The sequence below is a fragment of the Brassica rapa genome, chromosome A04 (genome assembly GCF_000309985.2).
Source record: "Brassica rapa cultivar Chiifu-401-42 chromosome A04, CAAS_Brap_v3.01, whole genome shotgun sequence".
Classification (NCBI taxonomy): Eukaryota; Viridiplantae; Streptophyta; class Magnoliopsida; order Brassicales; family Brassicaceae; genus Brassica; species Brassica rapa.
The window spans coordinates 17,730,322-17,747,568 of NC_024798.2; the positions used below are offsets into that span (position 1 = coordinate 17,730,322).

The following is a 17,247-nucleotide window of genomic DNA, read 5'->3' on the forward strand; positions in this document are numbered from 1 at the left end:
TTCTGACTGATTACTATTTCAGGCCTTTAAACGCAGCTTTAATCAGTTGTGTCAGTGCTACCCAGCGCACTAAGATTGATTCATAATTAAATTAGGTGGTGCGTTTTCAATTTGATGCAGTATTTGTTTTGTTTTGTTTTTATTTGTTTTATGAAACCACCAAACTTGCTTTTCTTGACAATTTTGAAGTAATATGTTTAGATCATGCAATTTAGAAATGATATCGTATTTTGTGTTGGAATGGTACAGAACATTTTGTATTATTAAAATGAAATGAGATGAAATCGTATATGAGTTTAAAATATAACAATGTTAAAAGATGGAATTCCAAGTCAGCGTAATGAGATGTCTCAGTATATCCGTTCTGCTATAGGCTGGAAGTTCAATACAGCGTTATTGGTCAACGACAAGAAAATACATTTTATAAGACGATTACGACTTCTGACATTATGGAACATTTGAACGTCGATACCAAGAAGATGACTTCTTAATGCTACTAGCAACATTGACAATAGGGGTGGGCGTTCGGGTATCCGTTCGGGTTCGGGTCGGGTATTTCGGATTTTCGGGTATTTCGGTATAGAGGTGTAGAACCCGTTCGGGTATTTCTGTACTTCGGGTCGGGTTCGGATATTTTTAGTTCGGGTTCGGTTATTTCGGATCGGGTTCGGATATTTAGATTTAAAAAAAAACAAAATTAAATTAAAATTTTCAAATTTCTTGTATTTAAAAATATAACTTTCACTTCACTAATCTTTTATTTTTAATAGATTGAATGGTTAATAGATTTGGACATAACATTTTGAAACTAAAAAACATTAATTTGATTATTGTTTTTAAATTTTGGATGTAACTTTTTGTTCATTCTTGAAATAAAAAATTTGACATGTATTTTAAGTGAGTAGCAAATCATTTTTTCCGTAATTGTATGTATATCTTATGAACTTAAAATATGTGTAGTATCAATATAAATACTTTATATAAAATGAAAGATGTAAACTAGAAATATAAGGTTAATTATACATATGTTCGGTTATTTTCGGATATCCATTCGGGTTCGGGTATTATCCGTTCGGGTTCGGATATCCAATCTCTCTTAATTTAATACCCGTTCGGATATTTTGCTACTTCGGTTCGGATTTCGGTTCGGGTTTTTCGGATCGGGTTCGGGTGCCACTTCGGATATCGGGTAAAGTGCCCACCCCTAATTGACAACAACAAAAATTGCTACTAAACATATATAAGAATGTTGCATACCAATACTATCTAAGCTAACTCGTTAAAGAAAAAATATTTTCATATTTTAATGAGATTAGAGTGCAAACATGATTAGGGTATGTTTTGCTAAATTGTTTGCCACCACACTAACTAACGAGTTTAACAGTTGACTACATAAAAATATTAAAATACCAAAGGCTAATTCGTCAAAAAGAAACTTATGGAAATCAAGAATTTCTCATTTAAATAGAAAATAATACACTCCATATTATAATTAGAATTTTCTTCTTTGACATTTAAAAACTCAATCCATGAACTGAGTACGTAATAATATCCCGAGTCCAAAATGAATATATAGTGGTGAAATAATTTATAATTGACTAACTATATTCACTAGATCAATATTTTACTTTTGTGAGTTTCTCTACCAAGACAATAAAGTTAGACATATGAATGGAGTGATGACTGATGACAAAACATGATTAAAGAAACAACTCGTGGCAAACAATCATACTGTGTTTCAACTTTTGGCAGATGAGGACTGGTGAATTTCTATTGTGTTGTGTTAATGATGCAGCCAAGGATTTTTGTAGACTATGCTATGATGTAATCTTGAATAAATGACCGTTGGTTTGCCTCAAGTAGTGTTGTGGCCCAGGCAGAGTCCAGTGGAATTCAATATCTTTTTTTTTACTATTCTCACACTCTAGAAAACTTGGACATGCAATTGTAAGTGATATAGGTTAGTTCATGATAATTTTGCACTGACTTAACGTAATCTTGGATATACCCTATTTTGTTTTGTTCTTTTTTTTTTTGTTTAAACCCTATTTTGTTATACCGATTGATTTTAAACACTACCTAAACGGAATGGTAAGATCGTAAAAGTAACTTTTTAGTTACCAGAAAAATAAGATTTTCATCTAATATTCTTTTATTTTGATTTAAAAAACTAAAAGCAAGTTCCTAAGAGCATCTCCAATCTCACTCTATTTTTCACTCTAAAATAGAGTTTAGAGTAAAAAATGCTCCAATGGTACTATATTTCTCACTCTATAATAGAGTGACAAATAGGTTTACTCCAAATATAGAGTAAATTTTTTTTTTTGTTCATCACTCTATTTTCTACTCTAAAATAGAATATTATTGGAGCAAACTCAAACTCTATTATAGAATTACTCTATTTTAGAGTAAAAAATAGAGTAAACCATTGGAGATGGTCATCATTAAGCTATCTTATCCAACTACCTCGTATTAAAACTTAACGTAAACATCGTTATGTCGGCCTCTATTGTGTTTGTTACAATCCAATAAAGCATTTCTCTCCAACATTATAGTTTTCTCCATTTCTTTTATCTTTCTTTTTCAGGTAAACGCGATATTCTTATGGTCGACCTCAAGCTTTTGATGACCTCATGGGCTTTCAACGTTTCGGGCCTGTGGTTTCAGAATATAGACTTCTTCCCGTGCACGTGTTCCCTGCTACAACGTGATTCTGTAGTCAAATTACAATATATCAAAATTTTCAATACATTGAAAGAGATTCCTTAAATAGAAGAGCTAGGGGAAAATCTCATTGGTGCTATGTCGAGCAGCAACCCGTTTTCTTGACCGCGGAAACATTATCTCTGCTTCCTACATGTATCATTTGTCTTTTAGGCAAAGAAGTGGTTGGATCATCTCCAGCTTCAAGAGCCTTTTTGCTAACGACTCTGTAAATCTGAGTGAGAACTTCGGTGAAAGTGTTTTCGACATTTAAAGCTTCGAGTGCCGAAGTCTCCGTTGAGATGGCTCGAAGGTGACGCAGATCAGCTTTGTTACCTACGAGGCTACGAGCATGATCACAGTGTTTGCGTCCGTGTGGCCCCTTAGCTCATTTAGCCATCTCTCGACGTTTTCGAATGTCACGTGCCGTGTTACGTCGTAGACCAGTAACGCACCAACGGCTCCTCGGTAATATGCGCTAGTGATGGCTCGATACCGGCTAATTAGAAATTGTTATTGTGACTGAACAATTTGGTTTAGGATATATAAAGAACCTGAACCCAAATAAACGCAATTTTGTAGCATGCATGGTTTGATGAATTTATATTTAGGTTTGGATAAGTTCAGTATGGTTTTTATACATAAAACATAAATGTTTTTGTTTTACTTTTTGTCAATGATAAAAAATTAATAGTATGTGGTTTCAGGTACGAGGAGATTATTCTAAGATTTATATTAAGAATTGAATTCTTAAAACCTTTATGTAATGTTTTTTTTTTTTACCGTCAAACGTAATACTTTTTTTTTTTTCCCACTTTTATATTAATAAAACCCAATATACAAAAGGCATAGAACCAAAACAAACTAAACCAAAAAGCCCACACTGGGCAGAGAAATTAAAGCCACACGAGGCCCGTGAAGCCCAGCCAAAAGAAGCCCTAGAAAATCGGCGACCGACTCGAACATGACACCACACGTTGAACAGATAGCATGGTAGGGACACGCGCCCACTAACGAAGCCGCCACCTAACTTCAGCCAGAAAGTCATCGACGGAGCTCCAACCGGCTGTTCCACCGGAAACACACCGGAAACAGGAACCCGAAGTTAGAGATCTATCGAAGACTATGGATAATTGCTTTCCACCACCGACATGGTCTACGCCGGAGGATCAAAGAGATACACCGGAAGCCAAGAGGCTAAGGAAGCCCGCTAAAGACAGTAGAACACAGTCGATAACCATACAACTTGGCTCTTCGCTTTATAGACGATTCATTTGCATGCGTTCCAAAACATGAAACAGAGATGAATCGAAGAAGCTTGAAGGAAAGATCAGACGAAAGCCGGAATAAACCAGAGAGAAGCCGCACGACGCCACCGGAGAAGACACCGTCATCAACGTCGCCGGAACCAGAAGCCAATGAATCATCTAGAAGAAAGTGATTCATTGGAGCCAAAAGCCGACGGTTTCGTCAGAGAAGAACGACCACCGTCGGAACCAAAAGCCGGCCAGTCGATGTTGAAGAAACCATCGCTGCCGGAACCGACTCCTATAGGAGCCAACACGCCGGAAACCACCGGCGATCTATATCCTCTCTCTCTGAAAGATTTTTTAGAGAGAAGAGAGAGAGAAGTTCCAGAAAATAAACCTTTATGTAATGTTATAACAGAGTTTTTTTAATTCTAAAAATTTAGACTTAAACCAATTAAATTTCACTAAAATGGTGTCGGTTTTTGATAATATTCCATATTCAGTCTGATGAAATATAGAATAACTTTGGTACTAATCAGATTTAAGCATTTGAATATATATATCTTCTTGATTACCTTTCTTGGCCAGCAGTATCCCATAGTTGAGCTTTGACAATCTTGTCGCCGACTTGAATGCTTCGTGTTGCAAACTCGACGCCGATGGTAGAGCGTGAGTCGTGGCTGAAGTCGTTTTTGGTGAATCGAGAGAGCAGATTTGATTTCCCGACACCTGAATCTCCTGTTAAAACTATAGAGATACACTCAGTAGGGCGATGCATTGACAAAACCGGTGTCCCGCTCATTACTCGAAGTTCATTCATCCAAGATGGGGCTTTCCTCCGGTCGCTCATCTTGAGGGGGCATATAGAGATACACTAATATCTACCTCATCAATACGTGTATCTCAATCATATATTCTCGTATATTCTGTTAATAACTCATTAGGGTTCTCTTGATGTAATATATAAACAACGATGTATTCTCATTCATAATACAAGAAACATTATAAACCTATAAAAACAACTTTGAACAGGTAATCATAATCGTCCTGAGATTTATATGTTCCCATGTATGGTCTATACCCTTTTGTTGACTTAATTGAATGTTAGATGGCCAGAGTGCACTAAAAGGGGAACCACGATCGGAAATGTAAACTTACTTTGAGATGCTTCCATCGCGTCCAGAAAAAAATTGTATGAGACTCTCATACAATTACTCTAACATATCAAATGAAAGGCAAACTAAAGAAGCAATCTTATACGATGAACCTGAGGTTATAAACTAATGAGAAAAAATACTTTAAAATATTTTTGCCGTTTCTTTAATATGCAGCAAATGGGCATTTGGTCTAGTGGTATGATTCTCGCTTAGGGTGCGAGAGGTCCCGAGTTCAATTCTCGGAATGCCCCAATATTTTGTTCTGTTTTTGGCAGATTTACAAAAAAATGCTTCAAACATACCAATGGCTTTTAGAACTCTGATTTGTCTGCTCCGTCTTTATAATATTCACCAACCAGTATATGCATCATAATAAGCCAAATGAAGCCAGCCAAAGAAAAAGACAAAAGAGAGAGTATAGAGTTTCTACAAAAAGTTGCTTTGAAGTTACGTTACATCGGTAAAATTGTCGTTTATGGTGCAAATAAGTGTCGGTTACAATTCATGGAATCTTCAACGCAGGGCATCATTATTTAGACCATACAATGTTGAAAAGCTAAAGTAGACAAACACTACACAAAGACTTTTTGTAATCTCCGCCAAAATGACCGGAGTAATAATGGTGCCGCCGGAGACAAGACCGCACATCATGGTGTTCCCTTTCCCAGCACAAGGCCACTTACTTCCTTTACTAGACTTAACTCACCAACTCTGCCTTCGTGGAGTCAACGTCTCCGTCATCATCACTCCCCAAAACCTCCAACACCTCTCTCCTCTCCTCTCCGCTCATCCCTCCTCCGTAACCTCCGTCGTCTTCCCTTTCCCTCCCCACCCTTCTCTCCCTCCCGGCGTTGAGAACGTTAAAGACCTCGGAAACTCCGGTAGCCTCCCGATCATGGCCTCTCTTCGCCAGCTTCGCGACCCTATCACCCTCTGGTTCCGTTCTCACCAAACTCCTCCCGTTGCTCTCGTCTCCGACTTCTTCCTTGGATGGACGCACGATCTCTGCCACCAGATCGGTATCCCTCGCTTCGCCTTCTTCTCCTCCGGCCCTTTCTTGGCTTCCGTTCTCCAGTTCTGTTTTGACAATATCAAATCAAGAACGAAGGATCCGGTTCGTTTCTCGGATCTTCCCGGGGCTCCGGTGTTCGAGGAGGAGCATCTCCCGTCGGTGTTCCGACGCTCGCTTCAATCACCGTCGCGGGATCTTGAAACGGTCAAAGCTGAAAGCTCCATGAATTTTTTGAGCTACGGTTGCGTTTTCAACACGGCAGAGTGTTTGGAAGCAGAGTATGTGGAGTACGTGAAACAGAGAGTTGGTCACGACCGGGTTTTTGGAGTTGGCCCGCTTTGTTTACTCGGGTTAGACCCGGTTGGTACGCTTAAAACCAGTTCTTGTCCGTTGCTGAGTTGGCTTGACGGTGGTCCGGAACGGTCAGTGCTGTACATATGTTTTGGAAGTCAAAAGGCGTTGACCAAGGAGCAGTGTGATGCTCTGGCGCTTGGGCTAGAGAAAAGCTTGACCCGGTTCGTATGGGTGGTTAAGAAAGATCCAGTACCCGAAGGTTTTGAGGAGCGGGTGGCTGGTCGGGGAATGGTGGTTAGAGGGTGGGCTCCGCAGCTTGAGGTGTTGCGACACGTGGCGGTTGGAGGGTTTTTGAGCCACTGTGGATGGAACTCTGTGCTTGAAGGGCTAACGAGTGGAACCTTGATATTGGGGTGGCCAATGGAGGCTGACCAGTTTGTGAACGCGAGGTTGCTGGTGGAGGATTTGGATGTGGCGGTTCGGGTTTGTGAAGGGGATGGAACAGTGCCTGAACCGGATGAACTTGGCCGGGTTATAGGTGAAACAATGGGTGAGAGTGGACTTGAGGTTAGAGCTAGAGCGGAGGAGATGCGCAGGAAGCTAGTAGGATCAGTGACAAAAGGCAGCTCTTTTGCTGATTTAGAAAGACTGGTCAGAGAAGTTGCTCTTATTTAAGATTCAATGCAGAGAGAAAATAAATAAATTTTTATTGGCAAGAACCAAATGATCAAAATATTCAAAAGAAGAAAATGAAGTTAATGATCATTTACCCAAGAAAAGAAGAATGATTTGTCTATTCATATATGTTCCATTATATTTCGGATCATAGTTTCTGTTATACATTTTGCAGACATTACTGTCACGTACCAGATGATTGACAATTTGCACTAAACGTAGCTCTTCTTAAAGTATTCTTAACCACATAACAACAAACGCCCTGAATCAAAGTTGATTGTGAGGGTTGGCCCAAAACCCTGAATCAGAAAAAAAGATGTACCAAGAAGCAGTTAACAATCAACACACTTGGCATTATTTGACACAAGAGAACATATGAAAGCAAAGACAAGTATCAAGTCAAAAAATTTCACTACTTGTAAAGACAAGGGAAATGTCAAGTATCATTTCATTTTTTGGGTACTTGCTTCGTTACCCATGACTTGTTATTCGTTATAAAAAATGCTTATTACTTGCTAAATAATACTTGTTACTTGCAAAATAAAATTTATCTTGTCTTTTGTTTAATAAACAAGACAACCCATTATAAAATAAAATATGAAAACCCATATTAAAAAAGTCAAACCCCCTTGGCTAATTACTTATAGAACACCTATTTGGGGTAAACAGTAGTTCAATGTTAAATCACATAGTTAGATCTTGAGTTTCATATGTTCTTTCAATATTTCGAACGCTTATTTTCATTTTTATTTACTTCTTAAAAAATTTATGTGATTTTTGAATGTTAAAAATTTAGAATATGTATCTCTTTTGTATGTAATCAAGAAATTACTTGCAAGTATCATTTTTTCTTTCAAAGTATTTGTTTCAAACAAGTCAAGTAACAAGTTTTAAAAAAAACTAGTCGAACAAACCAAGTCAAGTAGCAAGTAACCAAGAATTGACAAGTACTTGTCTTGTGCCCACCCCTAAAGAGGTTAAAAACAATTGCATGTACTTTACAAAAAAAAAAAAAACAATCACCATCTTCGCCTACATATCAAATTAATATTTGTATATACTATTATCTCGCAGTATTTAGGTATAGAACACGAACTCAAGAACACAAGAACTTCAAGTCCAAATATCAGTTTCTTATTAATCACTCAATCACTCACTCAAAACTCGTAATCATTACAACTCAATGGTAATCACTTATATAGGACATAACAATTCCTATTCTCATTAGGAATAACACAAATCATATTTCCTAATCACTTTAGTAATCCATATCTTTGTGTGATTAGGTTAGCTTGTACTTCAAGCTATCTTTCAAGTTTATCTCCAACAATCTCCCTCTTAAACTTGAAATTATCTTCACTCACCATTTGGACTCCAATCAATTTCCTCATCTCGATAAGTTTTACTCTTCCAAGAGATTTCGTCAAAATGTCAGCTCGCTGCTCAGTTCCCGGAACGTGCTCTACTTCTACTTGATCATTCTCAACGCACTCTCTTATAAAATGAAACCTCCTGTGTATGTGTTTGCTTCGTCCATGGAATACTGGGTTCTTCGTCAATGCGATTGCAGATTTATTATCTACCTTTATAACCACCTTTCGGCTTTCATTACCAATGACTTCCCCTAGAAGTTCTTGAATCCAAATTGCCTGTTTAGCTGCTTCAGTTGCTGCCATAAACTCGGCTTCACATGATGATAGGGCCACGATTTCTTGTTTGCAAGAACACCACGAGATTGGACTAGCATTCAGGTAAAACACATATCCCGTAGTACTCTTCCCATCATCAATATCAACATTGAGAGAGGCATCACTAAAGCCTGTCAGCTCCAAGCTTGTGGACTGTGTATAGACGAGACCAAGTGAGATGGTTCCTCGCAGGTATCGTAGTACCTGTTTTAACGCAGCACCATGCGACTCCTTAGGAGCGTGCATGTATCTACTCAGAACACCCACACTAAACGAGAGATCAGGCCGCGTGTGGAGCAAGTATCGCAGACATCCAATACTCCTTCGATAATCTCTTTCATCAATGCTCTTCTCTTCTATCGATTTAGCCAACTTCACGTTAAAATCCATGGGAACAGTGGTTGAGTTACATGCGTCCATTCCACATTCTTCAAGTATCTTACGAGCATATCGATCTTGTTTCAGCGTGATCCCTTCTTTACCTTGACAGACCTCAATGCCAAGGTAATAGGTTAGTCTTCCAAGATCACTCATATCAAACTTTGTTGCCATCTCCCTCTTAAACACTTGAATTGAATGTGCTGATGTTCCTGTGACAAGAAGATCATCGACATACACTACAACTATGAGAGTTCCACCTTTTTCTTCCTTTCGATACAATGAAGGTTCTTTCGAACACCTCTGAAACTTAAACTCCCGCAAGATAGTATTCAACTTGATATTCCAAGCTCTAGGTGCTTGTTTCAATCCGTAGAGAGCCTTTCTCAGCTTGTAGACTTTGTTTTCTTTTCCTGCAACTTCGAAGCCTTCTGGTTGAGTGACAAATACCTCTTCTCTGAGCTCTCCATGGAGAAACGCGGTTTTAACATCAAGGTGATGGATCTCCCAAAGTTTAGAGGCTGCAAGGGCAATAACTAGTCGGATAGTCTCAATGCGAGCCACTGGTGCGAACACTTCATCATAATCCACTCCTTGCTTCTGAACATAGCCCTTTGCAACCAGACGAGCTTTGTATTTAGTAATAGTACCATCCGCATTCCTCTTTATCTTAAATATCCACTTCAGACCTATTGGTCTTACTCCCATAGGAAGATCAACAAGTTCCCAAGTTTTATTCTTTTCAATACTCGATATCTCATCTTCACAAGCATCAACCCATACCTTTAATCTCTTGGCCTCAGTGAAATCCCATGGTTCATCGTTTATTATTGATAACAGTCGTTCACACTCTGCTTCAGCCATTAGAACGTAATCCTCAAGATAAGCCGGCAAGTTGCTGGTTCTAGACGATCGTCTCAGTTGTGGTTGTTCTTCCTCATCATTACCATTGTCATCTTCATCATTTTCTTCATTATCAATAATCTCAGTGTCTGTCTCATCTCCTGTTTCACCCGTTTCATCTATCTCATCGCTTTCATCCGTTCCTTTTAGCTCAATACTAAAAGTGCCACCATCATCATCTTGAACTGTTTTGCTAGTCCAGTTCCATCCTTTACTCTCATCAAAAATTACATCACGACTGACTACTATTCTCCTTTTAGTAGGATCTAGTAATCGATAAGCCTTAGACCCTGGTTCTGTTCCCAAGTGAACCAGAACCTTTGACCTATCATCGAGCTTCTTTCGGCCCACTGCATCAGTCTTGGCGTAACATATGCAACCAAACACCTTAAGGTGTGATACATTTGGTGTTTTACTTCGCAGAACTTCATAAGGTGTCTTTCCTTCCAGGGATTTAGTCGCAATTCTATTTATTAGATACGTAGAATGCCTAACAGCTTCGCCCCACAGTTCATTCGGTACCTTCATGTGTTTTAATATACTCCTGGTCATCTCCAGAAGTGTCCGGTTACGCCTCTCGACAACGCCATTCTGTTGAGGTGAGTATGGTGCCGTTAAGTGCCTCTTAATACCATTCTCATCGCAGTACATGTGAAACTCTTTGGAGCAGAATTCTCCCCCTCTATCTGAACGGAACGTTTTTATCTCGCATTTTGTTTCTTGTTCGACTAGCTTCTTGAAGTTTTTAAACTTCTCGAATGCTTCACTTTTCTCTTGTAACAGTATAGTCCACATATAACGTGAAAAATCATCAATTAGTACGAACACATATCTCTTTTGCGCCGGTGTTGGTGGTGTGATAGGTCCGCAGAGGTCACCATGTATGAGCTCTAGAGGGCCGGTGGCTCGATATGTGGTAGCTTGAGGAAAAGATTTCCTCGTTTGCTTGCCGAGTAGGCAAGACATACATGTTTCCTTTTCAACTCGCAAAGCTGGTATGCCAGTCACTCGTTCCTTATTTACCATTGCTTTCATTGTATCTGTATTGATATGCCCAAGACGCGCATGCCATCTTGATGACTCGTTTCGTGCTGATATCTGAAGACAGTGGAGATTGTCGACTTCTAAAGTCACCTTGTATAGTCGGTTCTTAGCTCGGATTGATTTCACCATCAACTTTCCATATCGATCAAACAACATGAGTTCTTCATCTTTCATTCGAACCTCGCATCCTGCTTCTGTAGCTTGACCTAAGCTGACTATGTTACTCTTTAACCCGGGAATATAGTACACGTTACCTAGGATTTTCTTCTCATCTCCTTTAAAAACAAACTGAATCGATCCTTTTCCTTTTATATCAATGCGGGAATCATCTCCAAATCTTACTTTTCCAGTGATTGTTTCATCAAGTTTATGAAAAAATCTTCTATTGCCGCTCATGTGGTTACTCGCACCATTATCAAGATACCAGACATTATTTGTATCTAGACTTGTATCAAACACACTCGGGTCTACTCTCTGCTCGTTGAGGTAGACAATCTCATTCATCATTAGCTCATCAGCCTCTTGCGTTTCCTCTGTTTTGTTTTCAACTGTTTCTTGCAGCTTAAGTCCTTGCTTATCAGGACATTCAGTCGCATAATGCCCTTGCTTATCACAATTAAAACAAGTAATATGTGAGAGGTCACGTCCTTGACCTTGTCTGTATGCATCTCTTTGGCTATAGAAGTTTCCGGACCTGCCACGGCCTCTTCCTCTCCAAGTGGAACGGCCTCCGCGTCCTCTGCCTCGGGCTCCCCCATAGTTGCCATAATTCGTTTGATTAGATTCAGAGTTGGCATACATCAGCTTTCCTTGGTCATCTTGTTGTTCATCATCTTCTTCACAGATTCTTTCCTCATAAGCCTTGAGTCTTCCCACGATATCTTCAAAACTTGTTACTTTCAAGTCAAGAACTTGTTCAAGTGAAGCAACAATATGAATGTACTTCTTCCGTGGTAGACTTTTCAGGAATTTTTTCACGATTTTCGTTTCTTCAATGACTTCACCGAGAGAAGCAGATTTTGATGATATCTCCGATAGCTTGCCTACGAAGGTATCGATCGTGTCGTCCTCTTTCATCTTAAGACGATCAAATTCTGCCATTAGTGTTTGCAAACGAGCTTCTCGTACTCTTTCAGCCCCAACATGTCGTGCTTTAATCGCGTCCCACACGGCTTTTGCATTATCAAGTTCACCAACTTGCAGTGTTAGCGATTCGGGAATTGACTGGAAGAGTAATGCGATAGCCATATTGTTTTTATCTTCGATTTTGTTTCCAGGATCAATGGTTTCCCACACTTTGTTGACCTTAAGAGCTATCTTCATCTTCATGGCCCAGACAATGTAATTTGTATTGTTTAGCATAGGAAGTTTTATCGACGAGGGTCCGGTTTTCCCGTTTCTTCTTTAACATCACTCATGATAATATAGGGCTCTGATACCAAATATTATCTCGCAGTATTTAGGTATAGAACACGAACTCAAGAACACAAGAACTTCAAGTCCAAATATCAGTTTCTTATTAATCACTCAATCACTCACTCAAAACTCGTAATCATTACAACTCAATGGTAATCACTTATATAGGACATAACAATTCCTATTCTCATTAGGAATAACACAAATCATATTTCCTAATCACTTTAGTAATCCATATCTTTGTGTGATTAGGTTAGCTTGTACTTCAAGCTATCTTTCAAGTTTATCTCCAACATATACAACCCTTCAAGTAAAAGTCTCATTCCTCTTGTAACCATAAGGTACGTGTGTATACTCTTAATCATAGACAGACATTAACTTCATGTTCAAGCTCCCGGAAATGACAATCTCCGTGGGTTCACAGCTCCAGGAATCGGAGCTTTTGCTGAAACTGATGATAGTGACACTCCTCTCTTTGCCGGTGAATTTGGTTTAGTCTCACTCTTGCAGCAAACCGTCTTTAAGTTCTTCGGTTTCTTAGGAGTCAAGAGTATCTTACTTCCCAAGGTCGAGCAGCAATCCAACGTTCTTTCCAGCTCCATCCCCAGTTAGTATTTCCCAGCTCATAACCCCCTAGCCACTGAGTCTTACCATCAGCTTTCCACTGTTCACAGCTCAGTGTTACTTCTTCACCATAGCAAGTCAGCAAACAAGGAAAAGAAAAAATGTTTTTATATATACCTGATGAGAGAGAGAAAGCATAAGCCAAAGCTCTTTCTCGTTTGATCATAGCTTCTTCTCTTTGATGTATCCGTTCTAAGATTTCATCTTTGGTCTCTGTCCCACCGTTCCATTCAACCTGCATTTATATCTCTTTGATGATGTTCTTTTGTCTAAAGATGGTCAAACTCAGCTCTAGATAGTTTCATACCTCAATATCATGAAGCTTGGCCTCAAGCTTCTGCTGATTCTCTAATCTTTTAAAAATCAGTCGGCCTTCCATGACCATGCCAACCCTGCGAGCCTTAATCTGAGACTGTATATTACTCCATGAGTGAAGATACTTCAATGTAACTGCTGCTTGCTTCTTCACTGGTTGTTTTTCAGTTAACAGCTTTGCTCTTGCTATTCCTTTTAGTCGCCGTAACATCTTCCTAGCCTGTGTGAGAAAAAAATAACAAAAACTATGAAGCTGGTTATTATAAATGAACACAGAATGTATAAACTCTAGTCAATGCACCTTATATGCTTTAAAAGTAGTCTGGATTCGAGTTGCAGCTCGATCCTCGCTAAGAAAAACTAGTGATGCAGAACGTGTGACATTCTTCTTGGAGGCTTTTGGTTTTATAAACCCCTGTCACAAAGAAGGACACTGCTTGTAATCTGCAATGACGATCACACCAGTGTAAAACAACATACCTTCTCACTCTTTCTGCTTGTTTGTTTCCCTTTCTTGGAACCAATTATTGCTTTGAAAAAACTCCCACAACCCATCTCAGACTCTTGTCACTTGTCACCAAAACACCTTGTATGCATGCAAAATGTCTTCGACCCTGAGCTGGAAGAGAAACATTCTGGCTGAAATGATGAAGGATCTAGTAAAGACAATTACCAGTAGTATTCTTGTAACTACACAAGTGTACAGTAAATTGCATATGCCTCTTGAAGAATCTACTAACTCAAAGAGAAACTCTTGTGTGCATACACTCACAAAAAAGTTGAACCTTACTGCAACTACTAGAGTGGGTTATTGAAGTCATTACTCATACACAAGTACCCAATAGAAAATTCAGTTCAGCTGGAAAAGAGGGAGGGTTAGGTGAAGTAACATGAAACCAAACCACAAACCCTTGTGTGAAAAAAGATTCCCAATGGTATGAGAGAAAGTAAAATCGAATAAAGGATCAAAATAAACTGAAGAATTCTCCTAATCCAAATTAACTATTCTCAATATCCAATCTACAAAACATTAACCAGCACGGACATTCCACTTTTTCAGCTAAAAATAGATGGATAGATACGTAGAAAGAAGCTCGTGAAGAAACTGAAAGCTGGTATTGGCAGTGAACTTGAAGAAGATTGAAACAGAGAGAGGAAAAAAAAACAGAACAGAGATTTTGTGGACTGAAGGATTAGAAGGTTTTTTCTTTTCCTCGGGGTCTAGCTGTAGTAAGGAAGAAGTAAAGAGTTATAAAAGGGAAATCATTACGGCTGGAAAAGATTATAATTAGGCTGGGAATCAAAATTATAATGAGTGATTGTTGCTAAATCAAAATGTCAGTGTGTCACACCAACCAACAGTCTTAAGAAAATTAATACTACTAACTAGGGTATAAGGTTGGACTGTGGTTTATCACGTTGTCTTACCGTCTCTTTAAAGCTACCAAAAGGTCAAAACCATATTGTCACGAAGAGTTCATAAAGTTCATTCATGATACTATTTAGAATTTCCTTGACTCGTAAGTACATCTCTAAACTTAGAAGTTGAAAGAAGTGACATTAATCACCAGATACCAAATGTGGAGGACTTTGAAAACTTAAAGCAAACATCAAGAATCGAACTAGGGGACACAAACTTGAAATATATTACATTTGGTATCAAATAGTTTCTCAAAGTGGCTGTTCTGATTACCAGAAAAAAAATGATTAACAAGAAAAGAAATGGTTAGCAGACTCCTTTAACTTTGGCTGAGGGGTGTGAAGTAGAAATGGCGAACAGGTTGTCCCGTCCCATCTCATCCCGGACTACAGCGGGATTGTCTTCAAGCGGATCATGATGGGTCAGGTTCGCGCGAGCTGCAGTCTTCAGAATGGCTGCCCAAACCGTCCTGCTATATGTACAAGCCTTTACTGGTCGACCTGCGGGCAACATGATGGGACATGATTCATGTCGTCGATTGAACTGGACATGATTTATCAGTAATTGATTTGCTTATTTATTATTCAAAACAATAGTTGTAGTTACTTTTGTTACACTCCAAACATATTAACATACCATGTAAAGATAATTGCATAAGATATTTTTCATTAGCTTATAATTTTTAAGTTCATAAGCAATGTTTTAGTTTGATGAATCCATAAATTAAATAAAACCAAACACCAAATCAAAGATGTCAATCCCAAAGTAAATAAAAAGAGAACACCAAATCAAAACACCGCCGAAGCTCAAATCGTCATCGTTGGAGCTTGAATCATCATCGCCAGAGCCGAATCGTAATTGCCGGAGCTTGAATCGTCATCGCTGGAACCTTTCATTTTTCTCGGGAGAAGTCACACGAATCACCTTCTTCTCATTCTCTCTCTTATTTTTTCACGTAAAACAAAAATGTAGAGAAAAAGACACTGGTCCTTGTAATCCCGCATGGTTTTCTTCGGTCCATCCCAAAAAGTCCAGTCCCGCAATAACCCATCCTGTAAGACCCACTAATTTGCGAACCTAAAAAACTGGCCCAATACTGCCCTGCGATAATCTTTACGGATCAGATCTGCAGTACAAGTCCATGATTGCCATTTCTAGTGTGAAGTCTCCAAAGTCAGTTGATTTGAACTACCAGTTTTGTAACCATCTACTCCAGACAAGATACAAAATTAATTAGTGAAACATTTTAAGGAAAATTATGAAAATGTGTAGATAGTTAAAAGAAAATTTATGTGGACACTTAGCAGCTCATCCATCACATCTGGGGTTTGTGCCCTTTTTTTTTTTGAAATATCTGGGGTTTGTACCTAATTGGCTAATTCTAGTGAAGGTTGTTATATCATTGACAAAAAAAAAAAGAAAAAGAAAGTGAAGGTTGTTATATTGCTTGAGTTTAGGTCATATATACATATGCTATATTGGGTTGTTAAGACGAGCTTTTTCTACACAGCCCAGTCCAGCCTGTTGGACAAAACTGAAGATTGTTGATGATTCTTTGGGATCTTTGATGTGATTATGGTTCTTTTAGATTTTCCAATTGTTTTATAATTTTCTTTAAATAAAAACATAATTAAATCGTTGGTTTTCTTTTATATTTAAGTTAAATTGTTGTTTTATATGAAAATTCTATATGATAGCCATTTTTAGTTTATTTTCACAAAAATAGATCTTAAAGAGGAAAATGACCAAAAAAGTTTTATTAAATGATAAATATACACTTATATTCTTGGCTTAACTAATTTAAATTTAGGGTTTAAAGTTAAAAGGGTGAGGTTTTGAGGGTGGAGTTCCAAATTTAAAAAATAAAAATCTTTAAAATAAAAAAGAAATATTTTAGTCATTTTATTTTTTGAAAGCTATTTTGGTGACAAATAATTAAAATGGACTATTTAAGAGAATTGTCCTAAAAATTATTGTAAATTGTTTAAAATTTAAACCTAATTGGGAAACACTAAACAATGTGACCAATGAATAGTTAAGAAAACATGTCATTTGGATGGGGTATTATAAACTATTAGGAAATTATGTTGCTTGCATCCTTCACAAATATCAAGGGAATTTCACCATCACCTCTTATTTTTATTATCAGTTGTTTGAAATATATTACTTTGAGAATTAGAAACCAAAGAGCTAAATTTCTTGTCATAGAACTCAACTTCTAAACAACAGTGTAATCAACCTTATTATTTCTCAAGCTTTCTAAATTATTCAAACATTTCTTAAACATATATGCTAGGGGGCAGAAACACCAAACTAACCAATCTAAAACAACTAGTATTGATTTTCTTTCTTTATGTCTTTTCACACA

General features: G+C 38.1%; 2 protein-coding genes and 1 non-coding gene across 3 annotated transcripts; 2 read left to right on the forward strand and 1 right to left on the reverse strand.

Moving 5' to 3' along the window:
* Positions 1 to 4,998: 4,998 nt before the first annotated feature.
* Positions 4,999 to 7,283, forward strand: LOC103865308 (UDP-glycosyltransferase 89A2). Its single transcript, XM_009143105.3, has one exon. The coding sequence runs from the start codon at positions 5,715 to 5,717 to the stop codon at positions 7,089 to 7,091; it is 1,377 nt and encodes a 458-aa protein (XP_009141353.1). The 5' UTR covers positions 4,999 to 5,714; the 3' UTR covers positions 7,092 to 7,283.
* TRNAP-AGG lies at positions 5,290 to 5,361 on the forward strand. Its single transcript has one exon. It is a non-coding gene; the product is annotated as a tRNA-Pro (tRNA).
* Positions 7,284 to 12,666: 5,383 nt separating the features above from the next.
* On the reverse strand, positions 12,667 to 14,070 carry LOC103865309 (protein IQ-DOMAIN 1). Its single transcript, XM_033290415.1, is given in 5 exon segments — positions 12,667 to 13,067; positions 13,070 to 13,379; positions 13,452 to 13,679; positions 13,761 to 13,874; positions 13,940 to 14,070. Coding segments are annotated over 5 exon segments (888 nt in total). The 5' UTR covers positions 14,015 to 14,070; the 3' UTR covers positions 12,667 to 12,906.
* Positions 14,071 to 17,247: the final 3,177 nt, after the last annotated feature.

Coding starts and splice junctions, on each gene's coding strand:
- LOC103865308 (XM_009143105.3), top strand. CDS start 5,715: ATGACCGGAGTAATAATGGTGCCGCCGGAGACAAGACCGCACATCATG.